At 41.1% G+C, this 25,205-nt stretch overlaps 2 protein-coding genes across 2 annotated transcripts in view; both read right to left on the reverse strand.

Annotated features, from left to right (window-relative positions):
• Positions 1–2,151: 2,151 nt before the first annotated feature.
• Positions 2,152–25,205, reverse strand: part of LOC141191659 (uncharacterized) — a 38,211-nt gene continuing 15,157 nt past the window's right edge. Inside the window, exons 2-8 of the mRNA XM_073661605.1 lie at positions 24,361–24,511; positions 24,052–24,231; positions 23,845–23,968; positions 23,657–23,754; positions 23,365–23,455; positions 3,646–3,812; positions 2,152–2,590 (exon numbers count right to left, since the gene is read on the reverse strand). Coding sequence (XP_073517706.1) covers positions 2,441–2,590; positions 3,646–3,812; positions 23,365–23,455; positions 23,657–23,754; positions 23,845–23,968; positions 24,052–24,231; positions 24,361–24,511 — 961 coding nt within the window. The 3' untranslated portion in view covers positions 2,152–2,440. The remainder of the gene's footprint in view (positions 2,591–3,645; positions 3,813–23,364; positions 23,456–23,656; positions 23,755–23,844; positions 23,969–24,051; positions 24,232–24,360; positions 24,512–25,205) is intronic.
• Positions 15,636–18,545, reverse strand: LOC141191656 (uncharacterized). The gene has a single exon (XM_073661599.1). The coding sequence runs from the start codon at positions 18,336–18,338 to the stop codon at positions 16,428–16,430; it is 1,911 nt and encodes a 636-aa protein (XP_073517700.1). The 5' UTR covers positions 18,339–18,545; the 3' UTR covers positions 15,636–16,427.

Consider the following 25,205-nt stretch of genomic DNA (forward strand, 5'->3'; position numbering starts at 1 on the left):
AGATCAAAATGTTCTTAATTGCAACACGAGCAGTGTAATATACATGATGGACGCACGGCCTGCAATCTACAATATGCCGGCAGCACAAAACGCCGGTTACAGGCTGGAATCAGAGAACGTATTAATGATATCGAGAACAAAGGTACAAATAGAAATATATCACAAATCTCCAAACATTTTATACAGGAACATCAAAGTCATCTCGGCACATTAATCATTTATGTAATTGAGAAAACACATGAACCCCTTAGAGGTAGTGATACGGAGAAGATACTGAGAACCAGGGAGGCATGGTGGTCTGTCAGCGAAACACCGGGGTACCGCATGGTGTAAATCTGAGAAGGGACATCATGCTTTTCCATTACATCTCCATCTCCACCCTGCTCTTCCTCTCACACTTCTTATCATCATTTGCTGTTCTCCATCTCTTGATCACCAGGATTAGAGCCTCCATTAGTCTCTCCATCTGCCTTGAAACACTGCGGCCTCGGATCTTTATATACGGAAAAACTCAGTTCTTTATGGGGGCCGTATAAAAGTTTACTGAAAATCCACGCTGTGACAAGTCTGTCTCTCCCCGAATGATCTGTTCTCCTTCCCAGCATATGGCTGACACGCCAACTTGTCTCCACCTTAGATTCCCAGTGATTGTTAGCGTGCGGCTTCCACACATGTTGTTCTAATAGGAGTTTTTTCTTATCCCGCTGATTTTGAATCATTGTCTAAACCTCTGCTTTGTATGCATTGCAGTCTATTGTTAGATTACCGGTCTTGTGTATTTTGATGCCATATAGTGAGTAAATGTCATCATTAAGAATTGTTATAAAACACAAAAAAAACTGAAAAAATATAAAAATGTACTATATTATCATACTTGTGCTCCTCTTTGTTTGTACACACAGTCAGAGTCTTTCAATCAAATTTATGTAGCCTGCATTAGAAATAATAAATCAATACCAAATTTGGCATTTTATTTACCCTAAGGCTGTGTGCCCACTATGCGTTTTTCAAGCTTTTTTGCCGCGGAATTTCCGCTGCAAAAACGCTAAAAAAATGCTTGGTAATATGTGCCCCATAGTCCCCAATGATAATCCGCATGTGCCTTGCACATGCTGCAGAAATTTCTGCTGTTGATTATCATTGCGGAAAAATATGCAGCATGTCCATAAATTTTGCGGACACGCAACGTAATTGCCGCCATTGACTTGCATTGAATCGCTTAATATCCGCATGACTACATGTGCACATGCGGATATTAAGCGATTCAATGTGCGGATGGTACCCGGGTCTGGAGAAGAGGAGACTCTCCTCCAGACCAAGGTACCTTAGTACCAGTAAAAAAAGAATTTAAAATAAAAAATAAACATATACTCACCTTCCGATGCCCCCCGGTGTTTTTCTCCAGTGCGTCCGGTCTTTTGTACGGCTCGCGGTGGTCTAAAAGGACCTGCGGTGACGTCATTTGACTGCCGACGTCAGCGCTCGCGTGGCCTGTCACATGACTAAATGCCGTCACCGCAGGTCCTTTTAGACTACCGCGAGCAGTAAAAAACACCGGACGCACCGGAAAAAACACCGGGGGCCATCGGAAGGTGAGTATAATATTTATTTTTTACCATTCTTATTCTTTTTTTTTTAACTATTACTTGGTCACGCTATATAAATCCATGCCGGTTGCACTCTTTTTCCTCTGATCCCTCTCATAATGGCTGTGTACTAGTAGGTCTCTCAAGTTCTTGGAACGTCGTGCTGTTATTGCAGGGTTTGCAGGTAATTAATTCTTCAGAACGGGATCAACTTGTAGTACTCGCCAATGTTTTTTAATAATCACTAAAATATTTAGATTTGAGAGTCCTCAGTGGTTGATGCCTTTTAATGGCTAACTGAAAAGATGGTAACAAATTGCAAGCTTTCGAGACTACTCAGGTCTCTTCATCAGGCATAGTATACCACAAAATCTGAAGAGTCACATATTTATACAAAATATTGCGTAAAGATATGTGACTCTTCAGATTTTGTGGTATACTATGCCTGATGAAGAGACCTGAGTAGTCTCGAAAGCTTGCAATTTGTTACCATCTTTTCAGTTAGCCATTAAAAGGTATCAACCACTGAGGACTCTCAAATCTAAATATTTTTCTATCTACTGGCTAACACAGTACAAGAATATATATTTTCCCTATAATAATTACTACAAATTCAAACCATTTCTTACTATAGTTAGCAATCAATCGTACCTGGTTTTTGTCCATGTCACTATCCTTAACTTTCTGATTTTGGTACAAAAGTTAGTTTCTAGAGATTTTCTTAGCTCTTAAATAGCCTTGGTTAATTTTTCTCCGACTTTAACCTCTCGCCTGGAATCTACATCGTAGATGTCTTGATTTTTCCTTAAAGGCTTTCTCTTCAGAACAAATTCTTTTAATCCGTAAAAACTGGCCTACTGGGATTCCCCTAATGGTAGAACTAGGATGAAATGAACTGGCACGAAGTAATGAATTTGTAGCAGTACTCTTTCTGTAATCTTCCGTTGACAAATTTCCATCTGATTCAGTGTGGATTTTGATGTCCAGAAACTCCACATCTCGACCTGTTTTAAAAGTAAAGTTTTAAATTTAAATTTGTTTTTGTTGAGTCTGGACATTACTTCATTCAGGGTGGACAATGACCCTTCCCAAATAAACCACACATCGTCAATAAAACGCATCCAGTGATGTATATTTTCTATTCACGGTATCAAGTCGTCCAAAAAAATCTCTCGCTCCCATGCCCCTAAAAATAAGTTCACATATGAAGGGGCACATGTGGCCCCCGTAGCTATTCCTTGCAGTCTTAAATGCACTTTATTATTAAAAATGAAACATTTATGGGTTAAAACGAAATCAATGAGAATCAAGATTAGTTCCGCCATGTCAGATTCAATGTTACTCCCTCTCAGAAACCAAGTAACTGCAGTTAGCCCGTCGGTATGCCTAATGGAGGTATACAGAGATTCAATATCTGCTGTTACCATAATCAAGTTCTCAGTCAGATGCATGTTGTCTAATCTCCGTAAAGCCGCTGTGGTGTCTTTAATATAAGACGGTAAAGTGGTTACCAGAGGTTTTAAAAATAATCAATGGTTTGCCCAATTAGATCACAAAGGCCTCCACTGCCCGCTACAATGGGTTTTCCAGGGGGATCCATTGGATCCTTCTGAATTTTCGGAATTAGATATAGAGTTGGCAATCTGGGATTTAGTTCTTTGATCACATCGGCCATTTTTTTAGGGATCATTCCTTCTTGGTAAGATCTCTCTAGAATGTTGATCAATTCCATCTGAAAGGCCGACATAGGTTCAGCTGGTAATTTCCTGTAACAGTTGGTATCATTCAACAATTTATATGCCTGTTTTTCATGCACAGTATTGGGCCAGATAACTAAGTTACCACCTTTATCTGCCCCCTTAAATACAACATCTCTCCAATCTTGCATTTCTTTTAATGCTGTTCTGTCTGCATTGCTCAAATTTGAGAAAGTATTTTTAGTGTTAAGTTGCCTAATTTCTGCTGATACAAGTTTGGTGAAAATGTCTACTGCTGGACATAAATTTAGAGCCGAAAATTTTTTGGATTTATTGAAAAGTTGTATGGGGAAAGTACTTACCTCTGCTGCAATAGTCGTGTTTTCTTCTGCTAGTGATTCCAAGATCTGTAAAGCCTCAATTTCTTCTTTAGTGGTAAAAATTTCTTCATTATTGGTTTTATGATGAAGTTTTTTCAATATAAGTTTTCTGGCGAAGAAATGAACATCTTTGATTGCTAGAAATGGGTCTAAGGGTTGAGACGGAGAAAAGGTTAATCATTTTTCTAACACATTTATTTGTGCCTCTGTGAGAATATAGGTCAAGAGATTAATCACCTTAAGTTTATCATTCCTTTGGTTTCTACCTCCTCCTAGGTAGGTGCTCCAAATTTCTTTTTCTTATCAAAAAATCTCGTTTTCTGACCACTATAACTGGCACCATCCGGTCCATCCTGGTCCCTATTGGATGATGTGCTTTCTGCTGCTGAGGACAGCGAATTTGAGGATATACTTCGCGTCAAGGATGTTTTTCTATTCAATTTCTTGAATTGCCATCTGTATACTTTATTGGATTCATAATCCGCCTGATCTCTGGCGAATTTTTTCAATTTGCCTTGACTTATATTATGTTCCCATTTTTCCAAGTCCTTCTCAGTATCTTTTAGGCATTTTTCAAGATTCTTAGTTGACATATCTTTATGCATGACTTTTTCTATTTTTTCAATCTCATTATCCATTTCCACCAATAGAGAGGTATTTTTGTCCACTTTGATCTTAATGAACAAAATGGAACATGTAGTTGCTACTGTGATCCATTTACTAACAAGGGTTTCATCTTCAAGTTCAAAAGTGGGAAAAAGCTGGATTCTCAGACTCCTAGGAATTATTTTTTGATCTAGATCTCAAGTGAAGTTTTGGTCCACCAAAGTTTGGTTTTCTTGAATAATAGATTTTTGTATTGACGTATAGTTTCTTTATTTGAAGTGGAGGTGTCACTAAAACCACATGTACTACCTTTTTAAAAAATTTCTATAGCCTTAGATTGCCAGACCAGTTCTCTGGCTTTAGCCCCTTAAGCCCCGAGGGTGGTTTGCATGTTAATGACCAGGCCAATTTTTACAATTCTGACCACTGTCACTTTATGAGGTAATTACTCTGGAACGCTTCAACGGATCCCCCTGATCCTGAGAATGTTTTTTCGTGACATATTGTACTTCATGATTGTGGTAAAATTTCTTTGATATCACTTGCGTTTATTTGTGAAAAAAACGGAAATTTGGCGAAAATTTTGAAAATTTTGCAATTTTCAAAATTTTAATTTTTATGCCCTTAAATCAGAGAGATATGTCACACAAAAGAGTTAATAAATAACATTTCCCACATGTCTACTTTACATCAGCACAATTTTGGAACCAAATTTTTTTTTTGTTAGGAAGCTATAAGGGTTAAAAGTTGACCAGCGATTTCTCATTTTTCCAACAAAATTTACAAAACCATTTTTTTAGGGACCACATCACATTTGAAGTCACTTTGAGAGGTCTTTATGACAGAAAATACCCAAAAGTGACACCATTCTAAAAACTGCACCCCTCAAGGTGCTCAAAACCACATTCAAGAAGTTTATTAACCCTTCAGGTGCTTCACAGGAATTTTTTGAATGTGGAAGAAAAAAATGAACATTTAACTTTTTTCACAAAAATGTTACTTTAGACCCAATTTTTTTTATTTTTACAGGGGTAACAAGAAAAAATGGACCACAAAATTTGTTGTGCAATTTCCCCTGGGCACACAGATACCCAATATGTGGGGAAAAAACACTGTTTGGGTGCACAGCAGGGCTCGGAAGGGAAGGAGCGCCATTTGACTTTTTGATTGTAAAATTTTCTTGAATAATTAGCGGACGCCATGTTGTGTTTGGAGAGCCCCTGTGTGCCCAAACATTGGAGCTCCCCCACAAGTGACCCCATTTTGGAAACTAGACCCCCAAGGCACCTATCTAGATGCATAGTGAGCACTTGGAACCCCCAGGTGCTTCACAAATTGATTCGTAAAAATGAAAAAGTGAAAAAAAAAAACACTTTTTCATTTTTATGAATCAATTTGTGAAGCACCTGGGGGTTCCAAGTGCTCACTATGCATCTAGATAGGTGCCTTGTGGGTCTAGTTTCCAAAATGGGGTCACTTGTGGGGGAGCTTTAATGTTTGGGCACACAGTAGCTCTCCAAACGCAACATGGCGTCCGCTAACAATTTGAGCCGATTTTCCATTCAATTTGTTAGCGGACACCATGTCACGTTTGGAGAGCCCCTGTGTGCCCAAACATTGGAGCTCCCCCACAAGTGACCCCATTTTGGAAACTGGACACCCCAAGGCACCTATCTAGATGCATAGTGAGCACTTGGAACCCCCAGGTGCTTCACAAATTGATTCGTAAAAATGAAAAAGTGAAAAAAAAACACTTTTTCATATTTATGAATCAATTTGTGAAACACCTGGGGGTTCCAAGTGCTCATTATGCATCTAGATAGGTGCCTTGGGGGGTCTAATTTCCAAAATGGGGTCACTTGTGGGGGAGCTCCAATGTTTGGGCACACAGGGACTCTCCAAATGCAACATGGTATCCGCTAACAAATTGTCGGCTCAAATTGTTAGCGGACATCATGTTGCGTTTGGAGAGCCCCTGTGTGCCCAAACATTGGAGCTCCCCCACAAGTGACCCCATTTTGGAAACTAGACCCCCCAAGGCACCTATCTAGATGCATAGTGAGCACTTGGAACCCCCAGGTGCTTCACAAATTGATTCGTAAAAATGAAAAAGTGAAAAAAAAAACCACTTTTTCATTTTTATGAATCAATTTGTGAAGCACCTGGGGGTTCCAAGTGCTCACTATGCATCTAGATAGGTGCCTTGTGGGTCTAGTTTCCAAAATGGGGTCACTTGTGGGGGAGCTTTAATGTTTGGGCACACAGTAGCTCTCCAAACGCAACATGGCGTCCGCTAACAATTTGAGCCGATTTTCCATTCAATTTGTTAGCGGACACCATGTCACGTTTGGAGAGCTCCTGTGTGCCCAAACATTGGAGCTCCCCCAAAAGTGACCCTATTTTGGAAACTGGACACCCCAAGGCACCTATCTAGATGCATAGTGAGCACTTGGAACCCCCAGGTGCTTCACAAATTGATTCGTAAAAATGAAAAAGTGAAAAAAAAACACTTTTTCATATTTATGAATCAATTTGTGAAACACCTCGGGGTTCCAAGTGCTCATTATGCATCTAGATAGGTGCCTTGGGGGGTCTAGTTTCCAAAATGGGGTCACTTGTGGGGGAGCTCCAATGTTTGGGCACACAGGGACTCTCCAAATGCAACATGGTATCCGCTAACAAATTGTCGGCTCAAATTGTTAGCGGACATCATGTTGCGTTTGGAGAGCCCCTGTGTGCCCAAACATTGGAGCTCCCCCACAAGTGACCCCATTTTGGAAACTAGACCCCCCAAGGCACCTATCTAGATGCATAGTGAGCACTTGGAACCCCCAGGTGCTTCATAAATTGATTCGTAAAAATGAAAAAGTGAAAAAAAAAACACTTTTTCATTTTTATGAATCAATTTGTGAAGCACCTGGGAGTTCCAAGTGCTCACTATGCATCTAGATAGATGCCTTGGGGGGTCTAGTTTCCAAAATGGGGTCACTTGTGGGGGAGCTTTAATGTTTTGGCACACAGTAGCTCTCCAAACGCAACATGGCGTCCGCTAACAATGTGAGCCGATTTTCCATTCAATTTGTTAGCGGACACCATGTCACGTTTGGAGAGCCCCTGTGTGCCCAAACATTGGAGCTCCCCCACAAGTGACCCAATTTTGGAAACTGGACACCCCAAGGCACCTATCTAGATGCATAGTGAGCACTTGGAACCCCCAGGTGCTTCACAAATTGATTCGTAAAAATGAAAAAGTGAAAAAAAAAACACTTTTTCATTTTTATGAATCAATTTGTGAAACACCTGGGGGTTCCAAGTGCTCACTATGCATCTAGATAGATGCGTTGGGGGGGTCTAGTTTCCAAAATGGGGTCACTTGTGGGGGAGCTCCAATGTTTGGGCACACAGGGACTCTCCAAATGCAACATGGCGTCCGCTAACAATTTGAGCCGATTTTCCATTCAATTTGTTAGCGGACAACATGTCGCGTTTGGAGAGCCCGTGATGTGCCTAAACAGTGGAGCTCCCCCACAAGTGACCCCATTTTGGAAACTATATCCCTCAAGGATTTTATTAAGGTGTATAGTGAACATTTTGAACCCAGAGGTACGACACAGAATTTGTTTACATTAGGTCATCATATTGAATAAGTTGTCATTAGTCTTGAGCGCAAGTGCTCGCTACTTGAGTTTGCATCGGGTACTCAGGTATGCACCATGTACAGCGTGTGCTCGAGTGACATGCTCGAGTCCCTGCTCCGCATGTTTCACGGTTATTAGACACCCCAAAAAAAACATGCGGGGATCACTCGTGCATGGCAGGCAATCCCCGTAAAGTTTTTTTGGCCGCGAAGCATATGGGGCAGAGACTCGAGCATGTCACTCAAATACCCACGATACTCAATGCATACCAGAGCACCGATGCAAACTCAAGCAACTTGCGCTCAACACTGGTTGCCATATCGTCATCTTTTTTTCTTACTTTTGAAAAAAATCCCAACCCCATCACAACCCCAACCCCAGCCCTAACCATAGCACAACCCAAACCGTAGCACAACCCTAACCGTAGCACAACCCTAACCCTAGCACAACCCTAACCCTAGCACAACCCTAACCCCAAACCCAGCCCTAACCCTAGCCCAATCCTAACCCAAGAGTTTATTTTTGACGCCGTTCCTCGTGCGGTATAAATGATTAGACGACTTTATTCTTCGGGTCGGTGTGATTACAGCAATACCAGAATCATATGGGGTTTTTATGACTGACAGCTGTCACACACTAAAAGACGCATTTTTTGTAAAATCTAGTTTTTGCATCGCCATATTTTGAGAGCTATAATTTTTCCAGATTTTGGCAGACAGTCATTTGACGGCTCGTTTTTTGCGGGATGAGTTGACGTTGTTATTGGTGCCATTTTCAGGCACGTGACATTTTTTGATCGCTTTCTATTCCGATTTTTGTGAGGCAGAATAAACAAAAACCAACAATTCAGGAATTTTTTTTTTTTTTTATTCTGTTCCGCGTGTGGTAAAATTGATAAGGCAGCTTTATTCTTCGGGTCAGTACGTTTACAGCGGTACCACATTTATATTGTTTTTCTGTTTTGCACTTTTACATAATAAAAGCAATTTTATAGAAAAAATAATTTTTTAGCATAGCTTTATTCTGAGAGCTATAACTTTTTTATTTTTCGGCTGATGGAGCTGTATGTTGGTTTGTTTTTTGCGGGACGAGATGACGTTTTCAGCGGTACCATTTTTATTTATATTTGTCTTTTTGATCGCGTGTTATTCCATTTTTTGTTTGGCAGTATGGTGATAAAGCATTGTTTTTTGCTTCGTTTTTTTTTTTTTTTTTTTTTACCGTGTTCACTGAAGGGGTTAATTAGTGGGACAGTTTTATAGGTCAGGTTGTTCTGGACGCGGAGATACCAAATATGTGTACTTTTATTGTTTTTTTTGTTTTTTTTTAATAATAATATTTATTGATGGGTACATTATATTTTTATTTTTGGTGGATTATTTTTTTTATTTTTTTTTTATATTTTTGCAATTTTTTTTTTCACTTTCTGACACTTTTTTAATCTGTCCCACTCTGGGACTTTCACTTTTTTTTCTCTGATCGCCTGCATGGCACAGGAATGCAGCACCATCCCTGTGCCATGCAGGCTATCAGCGTTGGACAAGGAGATGATTGTTTGGAGATGCACTGCGCATGTCCAAACAATCTTCCTGCTGTCTGGTGACCCGGATGTTGTCATGACGACATCGGGTCGTCATGGCAACACCCGGGAAGCCTTTGCAGACAGCGCTGGAAGCCGGAAGAGGAGGTGAGTATCTGCGATCACCTCCCCTTGCCCCCGCAATGCTGCGATCGACTTCGATCGCAGCATCGCGGGGGTTAATGTGCTGGGAGCGGTGCAGGATCGCTCCCTGCACATAGTATCGGGTGTCAGCTGTGACAATCAGTTGACACCCGGCGGCGATCGCGCCCGCACAGCCTGTGTGCGTGCACGATCGCCATGACGTACTAATACGGGTCTGGCTCTTAAAGCCCAGGGCACAGACGCGTATTAGTACGTCAGATGTTGTTAAGGGGTTATGATCCATTTTGGATTTAATCAAACAATTTTTTACTTGGACACTCTGTAACGACAGAAATAATTAATATATCAAAAAAAGTTCAGTATCACCAAAAATTTAAATTCAGTGGTGTTACCCTACATGCGGAACAGTGCAAAAAAAAACAATTCCTGAGCTGTTGGTTTTTGTTTATGCTGCCTCCCAAAAATTGGAATAGAAAGCAATCAAACAATGTTGTGTGCCCGAAAATGGTACCAATGAAAACGTCAACTTGTCATGCAAAAAACAAACCTTCACATGACTTTGTCGGTCGAAATATGGAAAAATTATAGCCATCAAAATATGGCGATGCAAAAACTAGTCTTTGCAAAAATAAGTGTATTTTAGTGTGTGACAGCAGCCAAACATAAAAACACGATATAAATCTGGTATCACTGTAATCGCACCGACCCAAAGAATAAAGTAGTCTAATCATGAAGAACGGCATAAAAAATAAATAAAATCAATTCTTCACCTGCTGCTGATTTGTTCTTTATGCCTCCCAAAGATCGAAGTAAGGCTCGGCTCACACATATCCTGCATTGTGCACTGAGGCCTTACACCGGGGTTTCTGTGTAAATCTCTGAAATACGTGATTGAGACGGAACCCCCGGCGGAAGACTCCCTGTAATGAGTGAGATGGAGGCACCGTGGACGCAGTCTGGCCTGTGATCCCACGGTGTCTGTCTTTTAATTAGATGTGCATAAAAGTGCCGTTAGCCACAGTTTTGTGAACCTCTGAAAAAAAGGACACCGCTAAACAGAGGCCAGATAGAGTCCAGAGTAACTCTGCTGCCTCTTTATAGTGAATGGATACTTCGGGGTAGGGTTAGGGTTAGGATTAGAGTTACAGTTAGGATTAGGGTTGTTTTAAGGTTAGGGTTTGTTAGGGCTGGGATTTTTTCAAAAGTAAAGAAAAATATGATGACGATATAGCGACTAGTGTTGAGCGCAAGTGCTCGCTACTTGAGTTTGCATCGGGTGCTTGGGTATGCTCCGAGTATCGTGGGTGCCTGCCATACATGAGCAATCCCCGCATGTTTTATTTGGGTGTTTAACAACCGTGAAACATGCGGGGCGAGGATTCGATCATGTCACTTGCGCACCCACAATACTTGGTGCATACCCAGGTACCCGATGCAAACTCTAGTAGCAAGTACTTGTGCTCAAGACTAATGACAACTTATTCAATATGATGACCTAATGTTATCAAAATTCTGTGTCGCATGTCTGGGTTCAAAATATTCACTATACCCCTTGATAAAATCCCTGAGGGGTCTAGTTTCCAAAATGGGGTCACTTGTGCGGGGTTTCCGCTGTTTAGGCACATCAGGAGCTCTCCAAATGCGACATGGCGTCCGCTCTCGATTCCAGCCAATTTTACATTCATAAAGTCACACAGTGCTCCTTCCTTTCTGAACCTTCCATGCGTCCAAACAGTGGTTTTTCCCCACATTTGGGGTATCAGCGTACTCAGAAGAAATTGCACAACAGTTTTTGAGGTCCATTTTCTCCTCTTACCCTTGTGAAAATAAAAAATTTGGAGCTAAAAGATCATTTTTGTGGAAAAAGTTTTGTTTATTTTCACGGCTCTATGTTATAAACTTCTGTGAAGCACCTAGGGGTTCAGGGTGCTCACCACACATCTAGATAAGTTCATTGAGGAGTCTAGTTTCCAAAATGGGGCGGTTTCCACTGTTTAGGCATATTAGGGGCTCCCCAAACACGACATTGCATCAGCTAATTATTCAAGCAAATTTTACATTCAGAAAGTCAAATGGTGCTTCTTCCCATCCGAACCCAGCCATGCGCTCAATCCATGGTTTTGCCCCACATATGGGGCATCAGCTTACTCAGGAGAAATTACACAACAAATGGTATTGTGCAATTTCTCCTGTTACCTTTATGAAAATGTAAAATTGGGGGATAAAAAACATTTTTGTGTGAAAAATGTGAAAATGTTATTTTTACGGCTCAATGTTATAAACTTCTGTGAAGCACCTGGAGGTTCAAGATGTTCACCACAGATCTAGATAAGTTTCCTGAGGGGTTCTTTTTCCAAAATGATGTCACTTATGGGTTTTTTTCACTGTTTAGGCACATCAGGGGCTCCCAGAATGTGACATGCCGTCCGCTAATTATTCAAGCAAATTTTACATTCAAAAAGTCAAATGGCGCTCCTTCCCTTCCGAACCCTGCCATGTGCCCAAACAGTGGTTTTCCCCCACATATGGGGTATCGGTGTGCTCAGGAGAAATTGCACAACAAATTTTGTGGTCCATTTTTTCCTGTTACTCTTGCAAAAATAAAAGAAAATAATTTCTAAAGTAACATTTTTGTGAAAAAAAGTTAAATGTTTATTGTTTTCTTCCACATTCCAAAACTTCCTGTGAAGCACCTGAAAGGTGTCACTTCTGGGTATTTTCTGACATAAAGGCTCCTCAAAGTCACTTCAAATGTGATGTGGTCCCTAAAAAATTTTTTTTAAATTATGTTGGAAAAATGAAAAATCGCTGGTCAACTTTTAACCCTTATAACTTCTTAACAAAAAAAAAATTTGGTTTAAAAATTGTGCTAATGTAAAGTAGACATGTGGGAATTGTTATTTAGGAACTATGTAAAGTAGATATGTGAGAAATGTTATTTATTAACTATTTTGAGTGACATATCGCTCTGATTTAACCGAATGAAAATTAAAATTTCGCCAAATTTCAGATTTTTTCACAAAGTAACATCGAAGAAATTTTAACACTATCATGAAGTACTATATGTCACGAAAAAACAATCTCAGAATCAGTGGGATCCGTTGAAGCATTCCAAAGTTATTACATCATAAAGTGACAGTGGTCAGAATTGTAAAATTGCAAAAATTGGCCTGGTCATTAACGTGCAAACCACGTTTGGGGGTAAAGGGGTTAACACAACAAAAACAAAAATTAAATGGAGCAAATAATATATATTAAACCAAAGGAAAGTATCAAAAGTATCAGACAATTGTCTAGTACCAATAAGATGGTGACATATCTATACTAGGATATGAATGGCAGAACATTTGGGAATAATCAGAAACCCAAAGCAGAAACACCAAACATGAGTTTGGTCAAAAACCTTTATTTCACAAGCAATTGGTTACATGGTGGCACTGCAGAAGCGGGTGCCCACACTACATAAAATACAGTGATTGTATAATACACAAACTGTTATATATGTACAGTAGGTGATATCCAGAAGTCTACTGATCCTATTCTGAACATTATTGGAGAGTTTGGTGAATGGTCAGAACTGTCCATTATTTGGGATAAATCTGTTATTCTACCATTTGATGATATCCCTAATTCCAGCATATTAGAACATGCACGAATACAAAGGGTTGAGAAATTCTAATACCTTGGTATAAATATAACAAAAAGAACTCCGGATTACATTGCACTGAATCTATATCTTCTTCTGGAAAAGTATAAAAAGAAAATAGATGTGTGGTGCAGATTACCATTATCGTCTGTAGGAAGAGGGAAACTTATTAAAAATGATATTGGTGCCCCAACTCTTATACATTCTGCATAATGCCCCTATTTGGATCCATAATTCCCATTTTCAGAAAATTCATAGCAAGTTTCGTTCTCTTATATGGAAAAAGAAATCGGCTAGGATAAAATGTGAATATCTACAAAGTGACAAGGAATCTGGTGTTTTGGCGATTCCTAATGCACTAATGTACAGTGGGGGAAAAAAGTATTTAGACAGCCACCAATTGTGCAAGTTCTCCCACTTAAAAAGATGAGAGAGGCTTGTAATTGACTTCATAGGTCGACCTCAACTATGAGAGACAAAATGAGAAAACAAATCCTGAAAATCACATTGTCTGATTTGGAAAGAAATTTTTTTCAAATTTTGGAGTAAAATAAGTATTTGGTCAATTACAAACAAGCAAGATTTCTGGCTCTAACAGACCTGTAACTTCTTCTTTAAGGGGCTCCTCTGTCCTGAACTCATTACCTGTAGTACTGGCACCTGTTTGAACTTGTTATCAGTATAAAAGACACCAGTCTGCAACCTCAAACAGCCACACTCCAACTCCACTATGGTGAAGACCAAAGAGCTGTTGAAGGACACCAGAAACAAAATTGTAGCCCCACACCAGGCTGGGAAGACTGAATCTGTAATAGGCAAGCAGCTTGGTGTGAAGAAATCAACTGTGGGAGCAATAATTAGAAAATGGAAGACATACAAGACCACTGATAATCTCCCTTGATCTGGGGCTCCACACAAGATCTCACCCCGTGGGGTCAAAATGATCTCAAGAATGGTGAGCAAAAATCCCAGAACCACACGCGGGGACCTAGTGAATGAGAGAGCGGGGACCAATGTTACACAGGCTACCATCAGTAACACACTACGCTGCCAGGGACTCAGATCCTGCAGTGCCAGACGTGTCCCCCTGCTTAAGCCATTACATGTCCGGGCCCCTCTAACGTTTGCTAGAGAGCATTTGGATGATTCAGAAGAGTATTGGGAGAATGTCATATGGTCAGATGCAACCAAAGTAGAACTGTTTGGTAGAAACACAACTCGTCGTATTTGGAGGAGAAAGAATGCTGAGTTGCATCCAAATAACACCATACCTACTGTGAAGCATGGGGGTGCAACATCATGCTTTGGAGCTGTTTCTCTGCCAAGGGACAAGGACGACTGATCCGTGTATATGAAAGAATGAATGGGACCATGTATCGTGAGATTTTGAGTGCAAACCTTCCATCATGGGCGTGCAGAGGGGGTGAATATTCATGCCCTTTAATAGCGGGCACACGCGATCGCTCAGCAGCAGGAGCCGGGCTGCTGATACACTGTGAATATAGAATCCGGCACTCATTCAGTAGTATGAAATATAATTCTTAATCAAATAATTAAAGTTCCTTTAGAGATTCATGAAAAATGCAATCCACAACATGTGACGTTTCGGTCGTTCAGCCACGACCTTCATCAGACTCTAATGCATACAAAAAAACAAAATATATGTACAGAAACATTATGTGGATAAAAAATAAGGGAAAGGGTAGAATTCAAAAACATCATACAGGAAAGACGGACAATAAATCATTTCATTAGAGCATGTGGAGGATAATCTCTACTATAATCACAATGTAATACAATATTCAATGATATAGTACAATGCAGCGTGATGATCAAGCCTCATCAAAAGCAAAGGTGTAAGTAAATATGGTGTACCCGAAAATACTCCATAGGGAGCCTGAGAATCATTAAATCAAAAGAGAAAAAAATGCAAAAAGGAAAAACAGGGGAAAAGTTTATAACCCACTTGTGGTGTCATATAATAAGATCTGGACCATTAAAATAGAAAAAAACTTTGGAAAGGGAGAAAAAAGGGGAATAGACACTGAGCTGTTGATATACTGTGTGCCGCTATTAAGGAGCGCCTACGGGCGTGGGGAGCAGTGAATTTTCATTTTCTTCAGCAGCGGGGACAGTGCAGGCTGCAGCAGGCGGCTGCTGCCTCCTGTGCCCCGCTCCTCCACCACAGTATTATATGTATATATATATATATATATATATATATATATATATATATATACACACACACATACACACTATACCCCCCCCCCCCAGCAACATTCGGACTATAAGACGCACCCATTTTCCTCCAAACTTTTGGAGGAAAAAGGTGCGTCTTATAGTCCGAAAAATACGGTAAATACTGGAAAGGAGTTTTGTCTAATATAAAGAGGGTATATAAAAATAGATATTCAACCAGACCCAAAAATGCCTATCAGGTATATTAGAAGATGATATGGAATTTGATCCAATTTCTATAGGGATTTCACATATTTTATTTCAAGCTAGGAAACATATTGCATCCAAATGGATTAACCCCTCACCTCCAGAAATGAGTGAACTCAAAAATAAGATAAATAATATTATTAGATTAGAAAAAGGGGCAGATAAAAAACAAAACTGAATGAATACATTTGAGAAAATATGGGGCTTATGATTGGATACACCTGGAATGCCATCAAGGGGGTTATTGTTGGAGAGACAATGACTTATGGGGGAGGGGGGTATTGGGAGGTCTAATGTTTCATTGTAATGTGCATTGGAATTCCTTAACATGTGGTATGGGTAATATAGCACACCTATATGTGTATAGGATTATAATGTTTATTACAATATTATGGTTATATAAAAGATTTCAAGAATGTGGAATGTTAATTGTAAGATATAGTAATTGCAAGTTATCAGACGGTAATGGGCAAGCTGAAAGGATATACAGGAGAGATGCATGTATGTCATCCCTATGGTATGTTATTTTATTATTGTATGTCCTTGTTTCTTGTTTTGTAAAAAAAAAAATGAAAAAAATCTCAATAAAAATTTATTGGATTAAAAAAAAAAATAGAATAGGAAAAAAGCTTCTCCCCTGTGTGAGTTCTCTGGTGCTTAATCAAAGCTGGTGTTTGGTTAAAACATTTCCCACATTCTGAACATGAAAAAGGCTTCTCCCCTGTGTGGGTTCTCTGGTGCTTAATCAAAGCTGATTTTTGGTTAAAACATTTCCCACATTCTGAACAGGAAAAGGCTTCTCTCCTGTGTGAGTTCTCTTGTGGCTATCAAGAATCATTTTACGATTAAAACATTTCCCACATTCTGAACAGGAAAAGGGCTTCTCCCCTGTGTGGGTTCTCTGGTGCTTAATCAAGCCTGATTTCTGGTTAAAACATTTCCCACATTCTGAACAGGAAAAGGGTTTCTCCCCTGTGTGGGTTCTCTTGTGACTTTCAAGAATCATTTTACGATTAAAACATTTCCCACATTCTGAACAAGAAAAAGGCTTCTCCCCTGTGTGAATTCTCTTGTGACTATCAAGATTCATTTTACGATTAAAACATTTTCCACATTCTGAACAAGAAAAAGGCTTCTCCCCTGTGTGAGTTCTCTTGTGACTATCAAGAATCATTTTACGATTAAAACATTTCCCACATTCTGAACAGGAAAAGGGCTTCTCCCCTGTGTGGGTTCTCTGGTGCTTAATCAAGCCTGATTTCTGGTTAAAACATTTCCCACATTCTGAACAGGAAAAGGGTTTCTCCCCTGTGTGGGTTCTCTTGTGACTTTCAAGAATCATTTTACGATTAAAACATTTCCCACATTCTGAACAAGAAAAAGGCTTCTCCCCTGTGTGAATTCTCTTGTGACTATCAAGATTCATTTTACGATTAAAACATTTTCCACATTCTGAACAAGAAAAAGGCTTCTCCCCTGTGTGGGTTCTCTGGTGGCTATCAAGATTCGCTTTCCGGTTAAAACATTTCCCGCATTCTGAACATGAAAAAGGCTTCTCCCCTATGTGGGTTCTGTGGTGCTTAACCAAAGTTGATTTCTGGTTAAAACATTTCCCACATTCTGAACAGGAAAAGGGCTTCTCCCCTGTGTGGGTTCTCTGGTGGTTATTGAGATATGCTTTCAGGTTAAAACATTTCCCACATTCTGAACATGAAAAAGCCTTCTTCCCTGTGTGGGTTCTGTGGTGCTTAACCAAAGCTGATTTCTGGTTAAAACATTTCCCACATTCTGAACAGGAAAAGGGCTTCTCCCCTGTGTGGGTTCTCTGGTGGTTATTTAGATACGCTTTCTGGTTAAAACATTTCCCACATTCTGAACATGAAAAAGGCTTCTCCCCAGTGTGGGTTCTCTGGTGGTTATTTAGATATGCTTTCTGGTTAAAAGATTTCCCACATTCTGAACATGAAAAAGGCTTCTTCCCTGTGTGGGTTCTGTTGTGCTTAACCAAAGCTGATTTCTGGTTAAAACATTTCCCACATTCTGAACAGGAAAAGGGCTTCTCCCCTGTGTGGGTTCTCTGGTGGTTATTTAGACACGCTTTCTGGTTAAAACATTTCCCACATTCTGAACATGAAAAAGGCTTCTCCCCTGTGTGGGTTCTGTGGTGCTTAACCAAAGTTGATTTCTGGTTAAAACATTTCCCACATTCTGAACAGGAAAAGGGCTTCTCCCCTGTGTGGGTTCTCTGGTGGTTATTTAGATATGCTTTCTGGTTAAAACATTTCCCACATTCTGAACATGAAAAAGGCTTCTTCCCTGTGTGGGTTCTGTGGTGCTTAACCAAAGCTGATTTCTGGTTAAAACATTTCCCACATTCTGAACATGAAAAAGGCTTCTCCCCTGTGTGGGATCTCTGGTGATTAACAAAAACTGATTTCTGGTTAAAACATTTTCCACATTTGGAACAAAACAATCTATTGTCCGCTGTGTGTATTTTTTGATGTTTTAGAATAGACTTTTCGAGGGTAAAACTATTTCCATTTTCTGAACGTGAAAATGATTTCTTTGTTTTAGGAGCAGTTTGTTCTTTAATGCTTATTTTATTTTGATTTTCCTTAGTAGTCGGTAATGAATCAGAAGACAGGATCTGTTTCATAGGATCAGATGATTGATGTTTGCTGTGAAGGGATGATGGTATATCTGGAGTAATGGCATTCACTTCAATTGTATCTTGTGGGATCTCAAGATCGTCAGATTTAAAAATCTCCTGTCCCTCTGATCTCCTGGTACAGTCATCTGCCAAGATAAAAACAATTATTAATTTTGAATAAAATATCCTTGAAATTTATATTTTTGAACATTTCTACTTAAAATGTCTAAACAAACACATCCCTGGGCTACATGCTAATCCAGGGAAATGAAGAGATATATGCTCAAGTTTAAATATTCCTCTATTTTTTAGATTTGTGTCTAATTAAATAGATTTTTAAACTTGAGCATATATCTCTTCATTTTCCTGGACTAGCATGTAGCCCAGGGATGTGTTTGTTTAGATTGATTTAGAAGTGGTATGCAATCTTTATTTATTTTTCTATGGGATTCTTGTGTTAATTGTACTTAAAATGTCTGTAGAAATGGGAAGTTATTGACCGAATGACATTTCACAGTCTAATAGAAAACCTCATAGGATGAACCAGTAGAGCGTTGTGTCCAACTGTTTGCTCATTCTGCCTCCAAAATCTGGAATAAAAAGCCAAACAATGTTATGTAGTGTAGGGTTCGGTACTCACTTAGCCACGTTAGAGGTAGGCACGGGACACTGTCTCTTTAAAAATGTCCAAGGCAGGTTTATTATGCTGCATAAACCGCACTTCCAGAAGTAAACAAAAGAAAACCTTGTTCAGCACAGTGTAACAAAACAGAAAGGAAACAGTCCATCCAATATGGCGGGTTCACCCGCTCACAATCAGTGTCTTTTTACCCTCAAACACTCTGGAGGTCTCCACACCTCCAGCCACAGACACTGAATGAGACACTTGGTCTCCATTTTATACACACGCCCTGGGGCGGGGATATGTGAGCAGCCAATCCCCCCATCTCTTATGACTGCTCGAAAAAAAAGGCCCTGATACGCCCTATTAAAACTATCAGCACTATGTGTGCTGGAGCATGCTTTCCCGGTTTCACATCACTGAAGCTGCCAACTTCAGCGACACATATCTTCCCTCAAGGACATGTCCGGCGGCCCTCTTACAGTAGGCAAAAATGATACCAATAAAAATTCCACATTATTAGATTCTCAAAGGGTCTTGAGAATCAACATGGCTTCTGTGGCGCCCCTGCGGGTTCAGTTGCCACAGAGGTACTGAATCTCACCCAGAGGTGTGGTACCCCACTCTCAGGTAAGGTGGGAGTACTACCCGGGACCCACACACACGCATCCAATACACTCCACTTCAGTAGGGAAGGGCGAGATTGCTCCTAAGGGAGAGCACAGTCCCTGGTCCCTAGCTGGAGGGTGGAACCATGTAGTGGGTATGGGAAGAGGAAGTAGATCAAGGGAGCACCGACAGAAGGAGTATAAGAAGTAGGGGAACCATCTAGGAGTTCAGTCAGTCCAGTTCAGAGGAGAGAGAGTTGGGAGCAGGAGCTCAGGTCAGAGGAGTGGAGAAAGGAACAGGGCCCAGTCTGAGAGGCCCAGGAGGAGAGACTGAAGAGAAGAGAGGAGCGGTGAGGAGGGCTCCAAGAGGAAGTGAGGGGATCCCAGGGGCACGGAGAGTGCGGATGCCACCTGTGCACCCGAATCTACACGGACGTGGAGGGATCAGGCCGCAGAGAGGGGACTGGCCCCTAAACTAGTAGAGAACAACCAGGCTCAGCTAGATAACCGGAGGCTGCTGCATTTTCAAGGTGCTGCAGCCAACAACCACAATTACATCGCCGAAAAGGTGGCCACATAGGGTCCAGGGGATTGCACGTCGCCCGGCAAGACCCGAGGCTACTGGCTTGGGACACTGATTGTGAGGCGCAGGGCGGGAGGGTGAGAGCCAGAGCAGTGAGACAACCGGGAAAGGTACATAGAACGGGGTCCCGTGCAAGTTATCCTGAAATACCTGAGAGTTTGCTGGATCACTACCCCGGAGGACACAGGACGGTATGGGCGGTTATAATCCGGAAAGTGCAACCTGAGGAACTTAACAACTGTGAGTAAAATCTGAAGACTGCACCCCACTGTGTCCTTGAATAATTGCTGCGCCATCACCAGCCCTGCACTACACTGCACCAACAAACATCTACCTCATAAAATCCCCATCTACTGCCCTGGAGCTAAGCTCTGCCTGTGGAGAGCTGAACCAACTCTGCTGCGTCACCATCAGCTCCAGAGGATCTGCACCGCAGCGGCGGCTCCATATAGCCGCATACCACAGGTGGCGTCACGAACATTATCTCTAAAAACTTTATTCCCCTTTTACTTTTCCCCTTTAATTGACCACCCTGGGTCACGGACCGGGTCACCACCACCGTGACCTCTCCCAGCATCGACCAGGACGGCTACCTAGTAGCCTACGGCCCAGGGGGCGCGTCACTTCCATAAACCAATCCAGCAATATCCGCTCTCCCAAAGTCAGATCTCCCCCTCACTTCTGAGCCTTGCAGTGCGTCCAAAACACATTCAGCATCCATGTATTTGGCATTACTATAGTGAGAAGAACCCACTTAATTTACGGTGTGTGTCTCCTGGAGCACAATCTGGGCACAATGTGTTGGGTAATGAAATGGCAAATGTGCAATTTTCACTCTCTAACATCCACTGGGTGCTAATTTCTGGAAAGTGCCTGTGGAATCAAAATAATCGCTACGTCTATAGATTAATTCACTGAGGGTTATAATTTCCAAAATGGAGTCACTTTATGAGGATTTCTACTGCTCTGGTTTTCTACCATTTTGTTATATTAGGGCTTCCGCAAATGGTATGTCCCATCTCCTGTGGGATCTGCTCCTGAGACATCTGCTTCTGTCACCAGGAAGCGTCTTATTCATTCTGCAGGCGGCGCTGGTGATGGAGGAGACGTCAGAACCAGAAGCTCTGGGCAGCGCAGGTTCTGTCCAGCCACTAAGATTAGGGTTGCTGGGACCAGTAGTACCCTCCAGTCTGGCAGTATGGGTGTGTGTGCTGTCCAGCTGGAGTAATCTGCTCCCTGCTTCAGCCATTTGGAGAGCACCGCACCCTACTAAAGCTGGAAGCATATTGCTGGGGGCTGCCAGATACAGCCTTGTTCTCCTCTGGTTCAGTCCTCTGTGCTCAGCTCCCGGCTTGTGTATTTGTTTCCAGTTGTGACATCGGCCCGTTTACTGACTACTGGTGTCTTCTGATTTTGTATTTTCTCTGCCCTCCTGGTTCTGACCCGGCTACCTGACTATTCTTCTTGACGTTAAAGGGTGATGAGCAAGGCAATCCCTGGGATCTGGAGTAGATAGAGCCAAGCCTGTTCGTGGTGGCCATCTTTTGCGCTGCCAGGTGACCATGAACAGTGCCCCCAATACTTTGTGTCCGCAAACTATTCCAGCAAGATCTGCATTCAAATAGCTAAATGGCGCTCCTTCCCTTCTTAACCTGCCTTGTGCCCAGACAGTAGTGTACAACCGTATATAGGGGATTGTCAGATTCAAGAGAAGTTGGAAAATAATCTGTAAGGTCCATTTGTTTCCTATTATCATTTGTGAAGAATTCCAAAGTTATCACCATATAAAGTGACACACGTCAGATTTAAAAAATGGGGCCTGATTAGGAACACAAAACTGCAGGAAGGGGTTAAATCAGAGTATTTTGGGCACTAACTACTGTAGTCAAAAACTATGAGTATAGACAATAACACATCTACTGAAATGATCAAACTCAACAGTCTCCATCAGTAAAAAATGAGTAACTAGTGGTGAAACCTCTCTGGGGTAATTAGAGTATGGGGCTCGGTGGCTCTTGGCAATCTAAACTATGATAATGGCCAAAATTTTCTGTCAGACGAGTTTCAAGAAGAAATATTAGACATTGAAGGAGAACTTTTTATAATAGTGCAGAGCCGAGGTGTCTTAAATTTAGCCCTCGGGTATTGAGAAGACGTAATGGAGACCTTCTTTTAAAGGGAGTTACAGAGGCCAATCCCACCACATTAAAGCTATCATACAAAATGAACCTGGAAAAAAATACAGAATAAAAGATATGTTACATCCCTAACAACAACGTATTTATCAGGGGAGAGAACTTCAGATCTAAACCGGAATTGCACTCATTTATGGTGGACCATTGGAGCTACTATGAGTTCTGACCAGAACAGTAGAGAAAGTATTAGTGCCCCCATTTCAGGAGAGATTGTGCAGTAATCTGAATTCTTTAGGACTGAAAACATAATGGAATTTATGGCGTGAAGTGAATCTATGAAACCAGGGCTGGAGCCATGCCAACACATCTCCTGCAGGCGTGAATAAATGTATATTACAGCCATCAGCCACGCACAGCTTAGATATGTATCATGGCACAGGTGTAATGTTTTTTATGTAGTTTATCGCAATACTATTGAAGTTAGTTGGTTTGATAAGAAACTGAAAAGTCAGGATAAAGGGAAGGTTTGTTGTTATTGTACAGAAATTCACACTTGGCCCTCACTGCACATTTAATGTTGTCGATAATAAAAGTGAAGTTTGGCCAGAAAGACTGGACCTGGTCTTGTAGGGACCATATGAGGACATTCAGCAGCACAGAAGGGAGAGAAGGTAGATTCATCCAATAAGATATCAGGGATCTAGGAAGCCAACACCATCATTACCCTCCGCTTTCTCTAAGAGGTCCATTATAATTTTTCGTCAAGTGATCTTCTAACTTGTCAGCACATTCTACGTATGCTGCCATTTGGCTTTGTAGTTTACAGATCTGGGCAGGTAACGGTCAGCGTTTCCTAATCCCACGGGGTAGGTGGATCCTCCAGGTTGTAAGTTCTACAGAAAAGGTCTTTTACAATTACACAAAGTAATGTGAACATTTTTGGATGGACTAAAATGTTGTGATCTAGAAGTAAAATGGTGATCACACGATTGTGAAACGGCCGGACTACACCACCGATAAAACAGCCACAGACGGGGACTGAGAAGAATCTGTGACTTCTCTGCATTTAGTGGTCACTACTCACCTGGGTAGTCATATGTAGGAATCTCCTCTTTACACCGCTCATCACCCCTCACATATGTCTCTGTAGTATTAATATGGGTCAGATCTTCACCCTGAAACAAATATTGTAAAAGTCACAGACAGATGATGGAGAAGTCACATCTATGATCAGCTCTAATCCTGCCATCTCCACCGTTCTCATTACACAAGTATAAAACATATAATACTGGTGGATAAAACAAGACTGAGCACAAGACAATCACAGCCGTCTATACATCATAGGGGAGATCTCATGACACCTTCTCTCCATCTACCTGATGATCCTGAGGAACATTGGGATCTTCTTGTTTACAGTCCTGTGGAAGAAGAGGACGGGGACATCTCTCTGGTGTTGTCCTCTTACTGGATATATCTGGAGGAAACATACAGGGACTGAATTAATTTTTTACATATAATTAGATAAGATAATTATAGGCTGTGTGTATTTAGTCCTGTCTATTACCTGGAGATGTGAGGGGCTGGGGAACCTCCATCATGACGTCCTTGTACAGATCTTTGTGTCCTTCTAAATACTCCCACTCCTCCATGGAGAAATAGACAGTGACATCCTGACACCTTATAGGAACCTGACACATACAATGATATCGTCATCCCCCCGATCCCTTCATAGCGTTACTGTATAATGTCCCAGCATTCCCAGCAGTGTCACCTCTCCAGTCAGCAGCTCAATCATCTTGTAGGCGAGTTCTAGGATCTTCTGGTCATTGATGTCCTCATGTATCAGGGGGTGAGGTGGGGGCCCTGTGATTGAGCTCAGGGGTCTTCCCCATCCCTCAGACACAGGGTCCTGATAGCGATCACTAGAGGTCTTCTTCACTACTGTGTAATCCTGGTTATGGAGAGACACATTAATAAATCTCCCTCCAGACATTTCCAGAGTCCTCACCTCTCCAGTTCTGTCCATCTGTTATTCCCATAGATAAGAATGATGTAATGTGACGTCATCAGAATCTCTCACCTCTCCAGTAAGCCGGAAGAGGATCTCTAGGGTGAGGTGTAATATCCGCTCCGCCATCTTGTCTCTGTCCATATCCATCCTTGATAGGTGATTCAGAAAAATTCTCTTAATATAGAATATCTTCACTGAGAGGATCCGATATTGTAGAGACCTGAATGAGGAGAAGATGAGCCGATGGAACATCGTAAAGAATTCTGTGTATTAATACAATTACTGGAGACAATAAGGGAAATATATCAGAAGATAGAATGTGTAGGTGTTGTATTCTCTAATCTTTTATGGAGTGGAATATAAGTTGATTGGCTGACTTAGACATCTCTTCCATACTTCCAATCACTGACTAAGTTGGCCACTGCTTCAGTAAGAATCACCCAGAAACCCAATCAGCAATGGTATTTTTATTATTTTACAACATTCTGCTTTTGTCCCTGACATACTAATAAAACCTATATATTTTAGGCCACAGACAACAAGCAGTTTCTTCCTCGGAGTCTGCAGCTGAATACATTTCTTATAGACTCATCTTCCAGAAAGCTAATTCTCGTCATATACAGTGGTGGCCAAAAGTATTGGCACCCCTGCAATTCTGTCAGATAATACTCAGTTTCTTCCTGAAAATGATTGCAATCACAAATTCTTTGGTATTATTATCTTCATTTAATTTGCTTGCAAGGGAAAAACACAAAAGATAATGAAGCAAAAATCAAATCATTGATCATTTCACACAAAACTCCAAAAATGGGCCAGACAAAAGTATTGGCACCCTCAGCCTAATACTTGGTTGCACAACCTTTAGCCAAAATAACTGCGAACAACCGTTTCCAGTAACCATCAATGAGTTTCTT

Source organism: Phyllobates terribilis, unplaced genomic scaffold (assembly GCF_046119375.1).
Source record: "Phyllobates terribilis strain yellow unplaced genomic scaffold, ASM4611937v1 Scaffold_49__1_contigs__length_9717188, whole genome shotgun sequence".
Lineage (NCBI taxonomy): Eukaryota > Metazoa > Chordata > Amphibia > Anura > Dendrobatidae > Phyllobates > Phyllobates terribilis.